Below are 14,485 nucleotides of genomic sequence, written 5' to 3'. Positions count from 1 at the left end.
CCTCATGGAATGTTTTCAAAAGTGTTGAAAATCCAAATTATTACTTAATAATGAAATTACATATTTGATTGTGAGATTTAATGAGGCAAAAACTGTGTGGTTTAGAGCTGCAGTCCTGTATGTAGAAAATTGTATTAGATAGTTTAATTTACAAGTTTAGTACAAACAGTTTGATTCCAGCTTATTAAATGTGATGATGTGCTGATTGTTCACTTGGTAGTATGTAATGAGTAGCTTTTGAGACATTAGTTAGACAAAAACAAGACATCATCTTGGACTCTTTTAAATCACTTTTTAATTTTAATTTTTTTTTTAAGATTTTTTTTTTTAGTTTAGTTTATTTCGGTCATGACATCACAAAAAAAAAGAATACAAATTACAACAAGAAAACGAATACACTGTTCAAAGAAAACATTACAAAAAATTTCCAATATACAAATACCATCTAGACCGAAAAAGGTGTAGGCTGAGGCAAAGCTTAATTATTTGCCTACCCTCAAAAGATTAATTAAAATAATAAAATGAAAGCAAGAAGTAAGAGAAAAGACTGACAGTAAAACAAATTGCCTCCATGGGGATAAAAAAAAATGTAAAAGTAAAGGTGCAGTCTACATGTTACCTTCATCCTTAGAAAATCAAATCACTAATTAAATAAATACTCAACATAGCAAGCATCACCACTCATTAATTTGATATAAAGAAATCATCCTTCTTTTCAATGTTTTTTTAAATAAGGTTAAGGTTTTACATAATTTCAAATCCCTATCTAATTTATTCCATACATCCACCGCTGCCACTGTAGCATCTCAGTTTGGTGTTGGTTCTGATTGTTGATTTCCTGTATCTGCTCTCCCCTCTGAGGTTGTAATGGCTTTGTCTTAATTTGAACATATTTTGAATACAGTCTGGCAGCATGTTATTGTTGATTTTGAACATAATCTGTGCAGTTTTGAAGTCCACCAGTTCATTGAATTTAAGCTCATTTGTCTCTATAAATAATTGGTTGTTTGGCTGCTTGTATCCAACTTTGTTTATGAGTCGCATTGCTTTTTTTTTTAGTAAAAATCTTGGTTTCGTGATTGTCTTAAATGTGTGTCCCCATACTTCTATACAGTATGTTATATATGGTTTTATTAAAGATTGATTTCATAGACTACATAATAATTTGATGAGAGAGAAAAATGGTGACGGGTTAATGATGAGGACAAGGCTTCCAGTGTTTCATTTTCTTGATGCCACGTTATGAAAAATATACACCGATGCAGGAAAATTCTACCTACAAATGTGTGAAAAAGAGAAGTGATGAAACGCTCTGTGTCCCTGGGTTTCATGCTGTGCAGCAGAAGCGATTTCACTTTGAAATGAGCTGATCTTTAGGGACTCGATTTGAAAGAGGCAGATTCTCCTAATTAAGCCATTAGTTAGCTTTCACGGCCTCTGGCGTTATGTTCGCCGAGCGTGTGGAGAACTTCTGCATCTTTCCCTTGCCGTCAGATCCAGTCCTCGTGACGTAGGTAGAGTCTTCGGGGGGTTGCTTTAGACAAACGGGGGGTGGCAGAGTGGGTTGGACTTGTGAATGGATAGGGGTGAATCACTCTGCCAGAACTAGGTCAGCCTTGAAGGATGCTGGATTTCCCCGTGGCTATAATTCTCCGCTCCTTTTAGCATACAAGCGCCCGCTGAGAAGAGATGTTTAAAAGCATAAGAGGAGGGTAGAGCTGTAAAGGGGTAACCCGCAGAATGATGGTTGGGGAGAAAGTGAGTGATATGTGTCATCTCTGGGAGACATGAATTCTTTATAAGATGTTAATTGAATATCGTATCTGAAATCTCTAATCCAGATATGAGTAGAAACATCCCACTTTAGAAAGTTTAAATTTATTTATTTATTTAAAAGTTTAGATAACGGGGACAATGCACATTAATAACACATTTAAACAAATGTAAAATGTGCCGGAATTAGCCTAAAAGGCTATTTTGCATCTGCTGTCCCTGGACTGGTGTAAAAATAGTCAACCTAAAAGAAAGAATTATTAGATACAATCAATAAAACATTTCCTAATAAAAAGGCTATATCAGAATAAAGATTAAAAGGTAAAAACCAAGCTAAAATACACACACACACACACACACAGGTTAACATAAGCTCAACAACAGACAATTGCTACAAATGAAAACAGAAACAACATGAAGCAGCAACAGTAACATCAGCATTAATAACACAAGACACAATAACACACTAACAAGCCAAAAACAAACAAGACAAAAGCACTAAACACAGAATAAAAAGCCATGCAAAAAAAGCAACATTATAACTATTATAACATTATAAACCCATTTGACAAGAGTCAAATGGGTTTGACTCTTTTCTTTTCAAAGGTTAACACAATTTCTTGGGATATAGTTAAAATGCTTTTGGCATGTTTTGGTTAAAATACCACCAAGATACAGTACAAAAAGCTTTTCAGCTATGTTTTTTTCTCAACCCACTCACAGCAGCCAGTTATGCCTCCTTAAAACTGCTCTTGCAGCTACTCACTACAAAGGTACAGCAAATGCAAGATCATGTACATTTAGGTGGAGATATGCAAGGATCCAGGGTTGTGATGTCACAACACCTTGCAAATATGACCCCCTGATTGAGTCATACATCAGTCACATCTGTGGTCTCAAAAAACCAGAACATGATATTGACTCATCATAATGTCCCTTTATAAGCTTGTTAGACATGTCTGCGTGACTCATTTTACTTGCGTAATCAGAAAACGGCTGTGAGATATAAGTTGCATCCACACGGCTCACGAAAGCCATTCACAGAAAAAACCCAATGAAAGAATTAGATTGAAGTAAGTTAGGAAAAGAACGTGGAAGTCGGAGGTTAAGCTGCTGCTGCTGCAGCGTGCATTGAGAACGTAGGTGTAAGCTACATGTGGTGACTGTACTTGTGCAAATGTGCTTTGACTTGACCTAGATTTTCTTTCTGACAAGTGAAGGGCAGTAAACATCAGTCGGTAAACCTCTAGATCCAAAGCAATGGATTTTTCTCTCATATGTAACAGCATCCCCGTCGTGCTTACATTCGTTAAAATGGTGCAGTCCTTTGAATCGCCTTCGAAGCCACAATTTTAGAAGTTCAATTTCTGTCTGTAAGAATTTTCTTTTTCTTTCTTTGGCCAGTAATGATTGGCTCTTGATTAGGGCTGGGCGATATATCGAGGTTTTAATAATATATAATTTAATAATTTAAAATATATCGATATATTTTCAAATGCGATATGGTACGAGACAATATCGTTTATATCGAAACATTATTTTTTTTTATGATTTTGATATGGCTTATTTTGTGACAAATTGACTTGAATGTTTTATTTGAGATTTGCACAAATACTTTGTTATTTGCACAAGTGTCAACCTCAGTGGAAAAGTCTGCCTGTTACTGTCTACATTGTATTCATTGCACAGTGTATTTTAATTTAATTGTTATACAGGAAAGGGATATTTATTTTATTCAAGACGCATTTTTATTCTATATATGCAGGCAATTTATTTTTATTTCATTTGTTTTATACATTTTGATATTGTGCAGACCTCTGTTAATAAATGTACCTGTGTGACATTTGGCACGAGGCTTTGTATTAAAAGTTTTTTTAAGGGTTTGCCTCAGAAAAAAATGAAGCTAACAGAGATGCTATGCTATAATGCTTTGGGGGAAACCCTAATTATGGCACAGAAAAAATATCGATATATATCGAGTATCGCCATTCAGCTAGAAAATATCGAGATATGACTTTTGGTCCATATCGCCCAGCCCTACTCTTGATAAACTGTGGCTTTGCAATCATGCAGTATCATTTTTTTCTTTCTTTTTCCTCTTATTTGTAAAAGTGTGCGTAAACTAGCATTTTTTTTTTAAATGTTAAACCTGCTTTTAAACAGCTTTAAAGTTAATTAAAACATCCTTTCTTCAGTCATGTGCCAAGTCTTTGTTAGGTTACATTTGTAAAATGTAGTTTTTTGAAAGCTGTCTCATTAAATAAGTCAATCAGATGCTGTAAAAATCCACCCTCAGTGAAAGTGGGCCGTGGGCAGGACGGTAGATGGTTGGGGGTCCAGAGCACAGCTGCTAGGAAACCCCACAGAGCAGCTGCCACGGAGGCCCAGAGTCCCAGGGTTTTATTTGGCCTAACCGTCTCTCTGTTCTCTCGTTTGCTCACAGGGGCCTATTGTCTGTCAGTGCTCGACTACGATAACACCAAAGGCCTGAACGTTAAACATTACAAGATCAGGAAACTGGACAGCGGAGGTTTCTACATCACTTCCCGCACCCAGTTCACCAGCCTTCAGCAGCTAGTCTTCCACTACCGCAGTGAGCGCTCCGACAAAACCGGGGGGGGGGGGGGGGGGTTACACTTTTACTACACTAGCCCTTAAGCTCTCCCTAACCTGGCCTTTTCACTTTCCTCCACCAGTGCACTCTGACGGGCTCTGCCATGCTCTGACAGAAGTGTGTCCAGTGGCCAAGCCTCAGACTCAGGGGCTGGCCAGGGACGCGTGGGAGATTCCTCGAGAGTCGCTCCGCCTGGACCTTAAACTGGGACAGGGCTGTTTTGGAGAAGTCTGGATGGGTAAGAAGACTCATGCACCGTATTGCATGTGTATGGAGCCAAATCAAGGCCAAAAGTTTTGCTAATTTGAAACTAAAATGTGAACCTGAAAATTCTTTACAGTTTCAATTTTTTTTATTTCAGTCTCAAATCTTTTTTTTTCAGTTTCAGACTTTTGGCCCCAATCTGGCGTAGGGGGCGTGGCATCATAAGTGACAGCAGAACAGAGAAGGCGGGGGACGTTCCTCAGTCATGTTGCCTTCAGGAAACGTAGGTTGCAGAAGTTATCAGTAGAAGTTTGATTCAACACTGTATATACACCATATTCACGTGATTGGCAGTGGAAAAAAACGATTTTGTGACACATTTCTGTTTGAAAAGCTGTTTTAGACCGTACTTGGCACCAATTGCAGTACAGTATAAAAGCAATAAACTATGCCAGGCTGTACAGTTCAACAGCCACACTTTAAAGTTTGACATTTCCCACTTCCACATACTACCGTGAATGCATCGCAGTATCGTTTGCGATGGCGTCCGCTCCAAGCTTTTTAAACAGAAATGTGTCACTAATATTAGTTTTTTCCACTGCCAAGTGTTGAATCAGTGTTGAATCATACTTCTACTGATAACTTCTGCAACCTACGTTTCCTGAAGGCAACATGACTGAGGAAATTCCCCCGCCTTCTCTGATATGCTGTCACTCATGATTCCACGCCCCTCTCAGTTGAAAAAAAAGATCTGAAACTGAAAAAAAGATTTGAAACTGAAATAAAAAGTTCTGAAACTGGAAAAAAAAGATCTGATACTGAATTTAACTGTAAAAAAGAATTTTCAGGTTCAAATTTTATTTTCAAATTAGCAAAACCTTTGGCTTTGATTTGGCTCCATACATATGCAGCTAAGGAGCATCATGAAATCCACAAGAAAGCCACATCCTAACCTAAACCCTTGTAAACGCAACAACTAATTTTCCTCCTTTTACGACAGGCACATGGAATGGTACAACGCGGGTAGCGATTAAGACCCTAAAGCCTGGCACCATGTCTCCAGAGGCCTTTCTGCAGGAAGCACAGGTCATGAAGAAGCTGAGGCACGAGAAGCTGGTCCAGTTGTATGCTGTCGTGTCCGAGGAGCCCATCTACATCGTGACAGAGTACATGAGCCAAGGTAATACGGGACAAAACCTGGTAGAGAAAGTGCTCGGACAGATTTAAAAAGGAGTCTATTTACTTTTTAAGCCACAATAACAAATGTTTCTGCAGTTTTAAATGACAGCAGTGTCGTTCCTCTGCGTTCCCAGGTAGCTTACTGGACTTCCTTAAAGGGGACGCAGGGAAGATGCTCCGCCTGCCGCAGCTGGTAGACATGGCTGCTCAGGTAAAGCACTAAACATTAAGGTTTACTGTGTTGGGTTTTTTTTTTTTTGTTTTTTTTTTTTTCCCTCTATGCCAGGGGTGTCAAACTCATTTTGCTTGGCGGGCAGGATTTGACCAATTTTTTCCTCGCGGGCTGCACGCTCAAAATAACGAAAACAGTGCGGAAAATTTTTTCTCGAATTCTTTTTTTTTTTACTATTTTTATCTAATCCAATATCAGTTTAGTTAATTTTAAAGGAAATATGCACTTTGTTTACACTCTAAATATGTAAAATATATTTCTTCAGGATCTTTTCTTGAAATTTCTCGTTTTTTTTCAAATTATGTAAGATACTTTTAATATCATTTTACAAAGATAAACAGAAACAAGTTCGTTTTTTTATAGGAAATGTATTTAAAAGCAAGATCTTTCTTATTACTGTACATCCAAGAGTGTTTCTTTGTGATTTAGAGATTTTTCCAGTACAATAAGTGTATTTATTTTTAAAAATTGGTGCGGATATTTACGCCAGTGTCGAAAAAGTCAGCACTTCTTTTTTAACGGTTTTACTTTGTCACTATCCTCATATTCAAAACTGAAATTCTCCAAATAAATATCTTCTATCATCTTTTTTAGCAGTGATATTTTTCCTGCGAAAATATATAATAGTAGTCAGTTAATAAAAATAACCGACCATCTACAAAGAAATAAAATCGGCAAATGCATTCTAGAAAACTAAAAAAATGTTGAAAACTGCTCTCTTTGTGGAATAACGATGGATTTGTAGAAGAAATATATTATCGGATATGCTGCGATCCATGGCAATTATTTATGCCTTCCTTTTTAGTAAATTAACATTTCGGTTTTTTGCGTTGGAAACTTCTCGCGGGCTGCATGAAAATCTCTCTCGGGCCGCACATTTGACACCCCTGCTCTATGCATTGAAATGACGTGAAAACAGGAAAAAAAAACAACCAACCTGTCATGTCTCTTACCAGATTGCAGCAGGCATGGCCTATGTGGAGAGGATGAACTACGTTCACAGAGACCTGCGTGCCGCCAACATCCTGGTAGGAGACAGCCTGGTGTGTAAGGTGGCCGACTTCGGTCTGGCGAGACTGATTGAAGATAACGAGTACACTGCACGACAGGGTAGGTTTCTGACTTACGCAACTTTTTGAGAGAGGAACAGAATTTGTTTTGTTACAGATGGAAGAAAAACTAATGAATCAAAAGAGATGATAAGGATAGTGCAAGAAATGTTTTCTTTTTATTTTCAAAAATTTCCTTCTTAGGAGCCAAGTTCCCAATCAAGTGGACGGCCCCGGAGGCAGCGTTGTACGGTCGTTTCACCATCAAGTCAGACGTCTGGTCTTTCGGTGTGCTGCTCACAGAGCTGGCGACCAAAGGCAGAGTTCCTTATCCAGGTAAATGTGTCCTTCGACTACAGAGATGTTCACATTCAAATAAGGAGTCGCGTGAGATGATGAAAGAAAGAGTTGCAATGAATTTCTTTGCTATTGCAAAATTCAAAAATAAAATCAAAGTTATGATTTCACTTCTGAAAAATGAGATTTAAATTTCATATCATGTTGTTTATTGGGTATAGCGTCTTTGTTTTTAATCAGCCAATCAATGATTTATGAGGAAGGTTAGTTGTATTTTGAAATGCTCAAGTATTTTGTTTGAAAAAATTCAAACTGATAAATATTTATCACAGATGTAGCAGTGCAAATAAACTAAATCGTTCAATTTGCAAAAAGGAAGTGGGATCTTCTTTTAAATGTGACTTCCTGTTCCCGTTGGCAGGTATGGTTAACCGTGAGGTGCTGGACCAGGTGGAGCGCGGTTACAGGATGCCTTGCCCGGCAGAATGCCCCAGTTCTTTACATGAGCTCATGCTCTCGTGCTGGAGGAAGGATCCAGAAGAGAGGCCAACGTTTGAGTACCTGCAGGGCTTCCTAGAGGACTACTTCACCTCCACAGAACCCCAGTATCAGCCGGGAGAGAACCTATAGAACCACACTGAAGCCAACACGGAGGAAGAGGAGGAGGAGGAAGAGCAGGAGGGGAAGGAGGAGAAGGAGGAGAAGGAGGGACCTCAGCACTGAACAATCTGCACTAACTGACCCCAGAGGAGCCTCCGTTGGAGGATCTGAGCCTGTGAAACTCTTTTGTGAGGAAGTTTTTTAGTGGAAGCAAAACTGAGATAGAAACCTGCAGAAGTCCCGTTCGCTTTCAATTTAGGAACTACGGCAAAACCACCTGGACAGCATCGATCCTTGCAAAGCTCACAGAAGAGGTTCAGAGCTGTAAAAGAACTCTTGCAGACGATACTCTGGCTCAGACTGAACTTAGTAACTACTAAACCTGTGGATAAATGTTTTTACGAGGTGCGCCTAATGTGGGAGGAACCAAATCAGGATCTATAGGCAGAGCGAAGGGTAAAAGAATAAACTTGCCGGAATAAACATTTCAGTTGGACATGAGCTGTTTAGTGAAGTCTACCCTTTCCTTCCTCTGTCTCCCACATCTTCATCTGGTACCTTTCCCGCCCACAGAGGAGCTCTGCCGCTGTGGCTCAGGTGCCAAAGGATAATCCGTCTCCCTCAACGTCCTTTATCTCAGCTCTGCCTCGCTTCCTTCTCTCTTTTCTTTTTTTTCCTTCCGTCTGACTTTTCAGTATTTTTTCTCCAGTTTTTCTCAAGTGCTGCTTCTTCAAAGTGTCTCCAGATAATTCAGCTGTGGAACTCTACTTTGCATCTTTATCTCAATGTTTACTTGGACAATAAATGTCCTGTGGTTCAAGGTTTTTGTTCAGTGACAGGCAAACCTTTCTGATTTCACTTTATCTCTATTTTTATTGAGACCAGATTGTTCAAATCCTTCATCATGGTTGTGCCAGGGTAAATGTACTCAAAAAGGCAGGTTCTGCAATGCTGAAAATTAGCTAATATTAACTAACATTTGAGGCCTTTCTCTCTTATTTAATCATGCTGGAGCCAACGTCCATTAAAAAATACTATTTTGATGCAGGTAGTGTCTGAATGCTTGTTTGATTTGAAAGGAATCTTGCATTTGAACATGATCCGCACGGTTTCGGTAGCACTAAAGAGCAGTTTTAATACATTTCAGTTCACGTTCCTCGAGCATAAACGGGGTGATTTTCATCAAACTTTTATGCGACCTACTAAGAAGCCGATTAAGGCTGCCAAGGAAGTCAAACTCAAGATGGTGAAAAAAGGAAAAAAGAAAAAAGCCTTTTGTGTTTCGTGCCAAAAAACAAACAAACAAAAAAAGCAAAACTCATTTCTCTACTGCTGTCCGTGTATATACTGTTTTACTATCATGAGGCTTTTAATTGTCCAAGGAGCAAGTGTTTTTAATCATTAATTTAAAACTCCCCAGTAAACTACATGTTGGTGAGTGAACAGGACAGAAAACATAACCGTCTGCTTAAGTACATAGCTGGTTTTTCTTAACTTATTACCCTTATAAAATATGCAACCAGGCAGCCCTAATGAAACTGTAAACCTCTGATCAGGTAACCCTAATAAAACTGTGTTTGACTTTAATATGAGTGCATTTTGAAGCCAGTTAGCATGCTTTTGTGCCGTTCTTCTCTTTAACATTGGCTGGGTTTGTATTTATGCTGTACTGTACATCAATGTGTTTTTTTTTTTTTTTTAGGTCCATATTCAGTTTTATTTATATATAAAATAGCATACAATTTTATTAAATTAATAGCATACAATATTATTACATTAAAAGATGCTACTGAACACTCAGCAGTCGTCTATTTCCTGTACTTCAGCAGCTCTTCTTTGAGTTTGTTTTTATTTTATTTTATAACTCTAGGTCCATGTGGGATCATATACAAACTTCTGAACATTTACTGCCCTCAGATCATGAGGTTTTTCTTTTATTTATTTATTTTTTTCTTTCCCTCCTCATGACTTACTGTCACGCTGTACATACTGTTGCTCTTTACCATGTCTGTCACTTTCAAACGGCAGTTATTTACGCCGGGTGTCTCGCATTTCACAGGGGTTTTTGGTTTGTAAGGTAGTTAATATACAGGAGCTGATTTTAGAAGTGTTAGATTGTCTAAACCAGTTACGTTATTATGAGCCATGCAGCAATAAGACGCAGCAGTCCTTGCCCGCCAACATAAATGATCACAGACAATGACAGCTTTTTAATACCAAGAACCCTGAAACCACGATGAGGAAGGAGTTCGGGCTGTGACGATGAAGTATTGGATGAATAAGAAGGTCAAAGATGTAAATAGGATCCCAAACAAATGACTGTGACTATCATGTGATTTTTGTTTTTGTACAGGTTTTTTTTTTTTTCTTTCATTCTGTCTCAATGAGCAGGATTGTAACACGAAGCCTGCTCCTGCAATGTCCAATCCATGATGAGATGCTACTGTAGACAGGGCTGAAGGACACTTTTTTTTACCTTTATGAAATCCACGTTCAGTTTAAAACCTCATTCTCTGCAAAAACAGCAACAAAAAAAAGAAATAAAGAAAAAAACAAAACAATAACAGATTGGGCTTGAAAAAAATGCATGTCTTTCCGAGAACATCATTAGTATCAGTGCTTTCCTCTTTTTAGGCAGGAATAACCCTGCTCGCGTGAACACTCAGAGCCACCTGTGAATTACCAGGATGTTGTGGAAGTCGGAAGACTCGTGACACGTATGAGTAACGCTGAGGTCACACTGGGTCTTACGCCATATAAAAGAAGTGTCTCATTCTTATGTGTTGTTTTTTTTTATGAATCTATGCAGTTTCAGTCTTGCATTCCTGCAACTTTATGGCCATTTTGTTCAAAATTTATGATTATAATCAAAAGGTATGAACATTTTGTAAGGACTCCTTTTTTTTTTTTGTTCTGTTTTGGTGTAACAGGATTGAAACTGGTATCGTGCCACTTTATGTTGATCTTTAAATGTGCAATAAATTATATTTGAAATGTGTTTTGATAAGAGTGCGTGCTGGTGTGTGTGCTGTTTTTAGGATCCAAAAATACGACGTGCATCACAAGCCATCACGAGCCAAAAGTTTAGAGAAGTGGGTTCGTCATGTGACCATCATCAGATCGTGTAGTCATCGTTTCTAGGGTTTATGGGCATCTGAAGAGAAGATCAAGGATCATTTATTAATGACATTTAATGCACCATAAGGCTGTGAAATGTCTCTAAAAGATGACTGAAGTGAAACCATTTACCAACTGAAACTTAAGATCCTGGATTAAAACGTATAAAAAGTTGAACATGTGGTGGTTGGAAAAACGTTTCTCTTTTTTCCAAATTGTGCTGATATATGCCCCCTATGGTCTTCCTTTTCTCGGTTCTTTCCGTATACCAGAAGCTTCCTCATTTCAAAGTTACCGCTGGGGAGTTTTGAGTTTATAATATGTCGCTGCAGATCACTCGGTGTGTTCGATGTTCACTGGTTTTAGTCACAGAAATCAAGGTATGAACAGTTGTGAAATGGTCTGGATTGTGTGTGTTTGATAGGTGAAACCTGAGGCCTCGTCCTTTAGTTACTGTTTTCTCTTTTCTCATTGGACATAAATGGTTCATTTTTGTCTTATTACAAAGCCTCTATCTTCTCTGTCTGAAATGTGTAAATGTGAAAAGCCTGAAAAGAGTGTCCCCCATCCTTGAGATGAAGGTTGACTCCTGTGTGAGAGTTGTAATGGTGGTCGCACATGACTTCTGCAGTTTATAAGCTCAAAACTCCTCAACGATCAGTTTGACCAGAGGGAGCCGTCTGGATGGAAGCTGAGATGTCTTCAAAAACCACCAACAGGAAGTCCAGTTGCCTTAATGTAATACAAGCTATTCAGGACACTTGAAGTGGGATTTTTAAAATGTTTTCCCATCCATTGCTGAATTTACAGCTTTGCAAAAGTTAATCAACTGATCATTATTTATGCTTATTTATTATGCATGTTACTTCCATTTAGGGAGGATTACAGTGTTATTTCATTCATAAAGTATTTTCACTTTAAACAGATGATCCTGCCATAACATAAGTCAAATAAGTTCACATTTTTCTGGTCTCGGTCTGTTGTTCGGTCTTCATGAAATAGTTAAAAAGAAAGTTTAAAAATATATATATATATATATATATATATATATATATATATATATATATATATATATATATATATATATATATAATTATTATTATTATTATTATTATTATTATTATTATTATTATTATTATTATTATTTTGTTGTTAATACCATGCAAAACAAACTACCATAAATGAAATCACTGATGGCCTTAAAAATTCTGACAAGTTCTCACTGAGCTCCACCTATTGGACATTCCTCAAAAGAGCTTGGGTTTACAATTTGCACCAAAATCCATTAATATTTCAGGATAATTTGTCTAATTTGAAGCTAAACACTTTGTTCCTGAAGATGTCTCTTGCAAATATAGCTAAAAGTAGCTCCATAGTTAAAGAGGATACTTGAGAAATCTCACATCAACCAATGAAACAGCTTTGAGGTGAATTTAGCGTTCATGAAGCATTGTTAAACAGAGTGATAATTCCTCTTTTTGCACATCACTGAGATCACGTCCCGGAAGGTGACCATGTGCCATCCTTTTCAAGAGATTCCTTTTATTTTTACAGTTCCTTGAAAAAATCTAAGTTCGTATCACATGAACTTAGATGCTTTGCTGCTTTGGGATGGAACAAACTAAACATATAAGGACAAAGGTTTAATCAGAGACCCTTTAAAGCAAGAAACTGGTGGCGTACTACAAAAATAAGGTCAAATTAAGACATTGTTAAACCTTTAATGTTCACTGTTAAAGTTAAATGAATAAACTGTTGGACCTGACATCATGTCTGTTTATTCATTAGTTTTTGACGAAATCTGAATGTGTCTTATGTTTTTGATGAATTAGTTTTTCTCTGCCTTGCTAATTGTCAAGGTACTGAATCACTTAGAACACCATTGTGATAAGAATGAAAACAACATCATTTAATGATTGATTTATTGCTTTTACATTTACTCCACTGCAAAGGTGGGTAGAGTAGCCAAAAACTGTACTCAAGTAAAAGTACTGTTACTTCAGAATAATATGACTCAAGTAGAAGTAAAAAGTAGTCATCCAAATAATGACTTGAGTAAAAGTAAAAAAGTACTTGGTGAAAAAACTACTCAAGTACTGAGTAACTGTTGAGTAACGTCTGATTTTTTTTTTTAACACAACCATTCAAACAGACAAAAGTAGAAAATAATCATCTTCAGGCAAATTAAATCAATAAAATAATTAAATAAATTAAAATTAATAAATAATAGCTTACATTAAAATAATCTTAAAGTAAATTCAAGTAATTTAATAAATAATAAAATAAAGAAAATAATAACAGAATAAAAAAATAAATTAAGCACACGTAGCACAAATTTCAAGCCTTTGTACTTTTCTTTTTTAACCAGGCAGAACTAGAACAAGCCCATGAACTCATAGAAACTCTGTGTGTGTTTGAGTCTGTGTAAATGTGACAAAACATGCAAAAACAAACATTTTTCCCAAAGAATCACCCAGTGATGTCATGAGATTGATGACACTGATGACACAGGGCCAATTGATGCCCTTTTTAACTGTATTTTAGACATCAAGTCATGGATGGCAGCAAACTTCCTACAGCTCAACCAGGGCAAAACAGAGATTTTACTCATCGGTCCTGAAGGCCAGAGAGAGAAACTTTTACCAAAGTTACAGGATTTTAAACCCTCAAAATCAGTTAAAAATCTGGGCGTGATTTTTGACTCTGAGCTCACTTTTATTCCACATATTAAAAACATAACAAAGATCGGTTTTTACCATCTTAAGAACATAGCCAGAGTCCGCCCGTTTCTCTCTCAGGCCAGCACGGAGGTGCTAATGCATGCTTTTATCTCATGTCGTTTAGATTATTGTAACGCCCTGCTCTCTGGTCTTCCCAAAAAGAACATGTACAATCTACAATTACTACAGAACTCAGCCGCACGCGTGCTGACGAGGACCAGAGGGCGGGAGCACATTACACCTGTTTTAAAATCGCTGCATTGGCTCCCTGTGCGCTTCAGGGTTGATTTTAAGGTTCTTTTACTAGTTTTTAAGTGTCTTAATGGTCTTGGGCCTTCTTATTTGTCTGCACTACTTTTACCCTATCAACCCTCACGGACCCTGAGGTCCTCCGGTGCTGGCCTTTTAACCATACCAAAAGTTAGAACTAGGACACACGGGGAGGCGGCATTCAGTTTTTATGGTCCCCGATTGTGGAACAGCCTCCCGGAGAACCTCAGGGCCGCAGAGACTGTTGATGTTTTTAAAAAGAGGCTCAAGACTCATCTCTTTAATCAGGCTTTTAACTGACTCATTTAACTCTTTTACATTTTTTATGCTCACCCTTATTTTTATTGGATCTTACTACTCTGTTTTATAGTTAGTTTATCCTTTTTTATTATCATAATTTATTCTCATTGTTTTATCTTAATGTTTTATC

General features: G+C 37.5%; 1 protein-coding gene across 2 annotated transcripts in view; it reads left to right on the top strand.

Annotated features, from left to right (window-relative positions):
- LOC133448364 (proto-oncogene tyrosine-protein kinase Src-like) overlaps positions 1-10,940 on the top strand; it is a 28,244-nt gene extending 17,304 nt beyond the window's left edge. For both annotated transcript variants that reach the window (XM_061726808.1, XM_061726807.1), the window contains 7 exons: positions 4,217-4,366; positions 4,470-4,625; positions 5,592-5,771; positions 5,905-5,981; positions 6,959-7,112; positions 7,256-7,387; positions 7,770-10,940. In XM_061726808.1, the coding sequence (XP_061582792.1) occupies positions 4,217-4,366; positions 4,470-4,625; positions 5,592-5,771; positions 5,905-5,981; positions 6,959-7,112; positions 7,256-7,387; positions 7,770-7,978 (1,058 nt within the window). In that variant the 3' untranslated portion in view covers positions 7,979-10,940. The remainder of the gene's footprint in view (positions 1-4,216; positions 4,367-4,469; positions 4,626-5,591; positions 5,772-5,904; positions 5,982-6,958; positions 7,113-7,255; positions 7,388-7,769) is intronic.
- The last annotated feature ends 3,545 nt before the right edge of the window (positions 10,941-14,485 follow it).

This window comes from Cololabis saira, chromosome 8 (assembly GCF_033807715.1).
Source record: "Cololabis saira isolate AMF1-May2022 chromosome 8, fColSai1.1, whole genome shotgun sequence".
In the NCBI taxonomy this organism is placed as follows: domain Eukaryota; kingdom Metazoa; phylum Chordata; class Actinopteri; order Beloniformes; family Belonidae; genus Cololabis; species Cololabis saira.
Note: the sequence above shows the minus strand (reverse complement) of the source record. Positions and strands in the feature narration are given on the sequence as shown.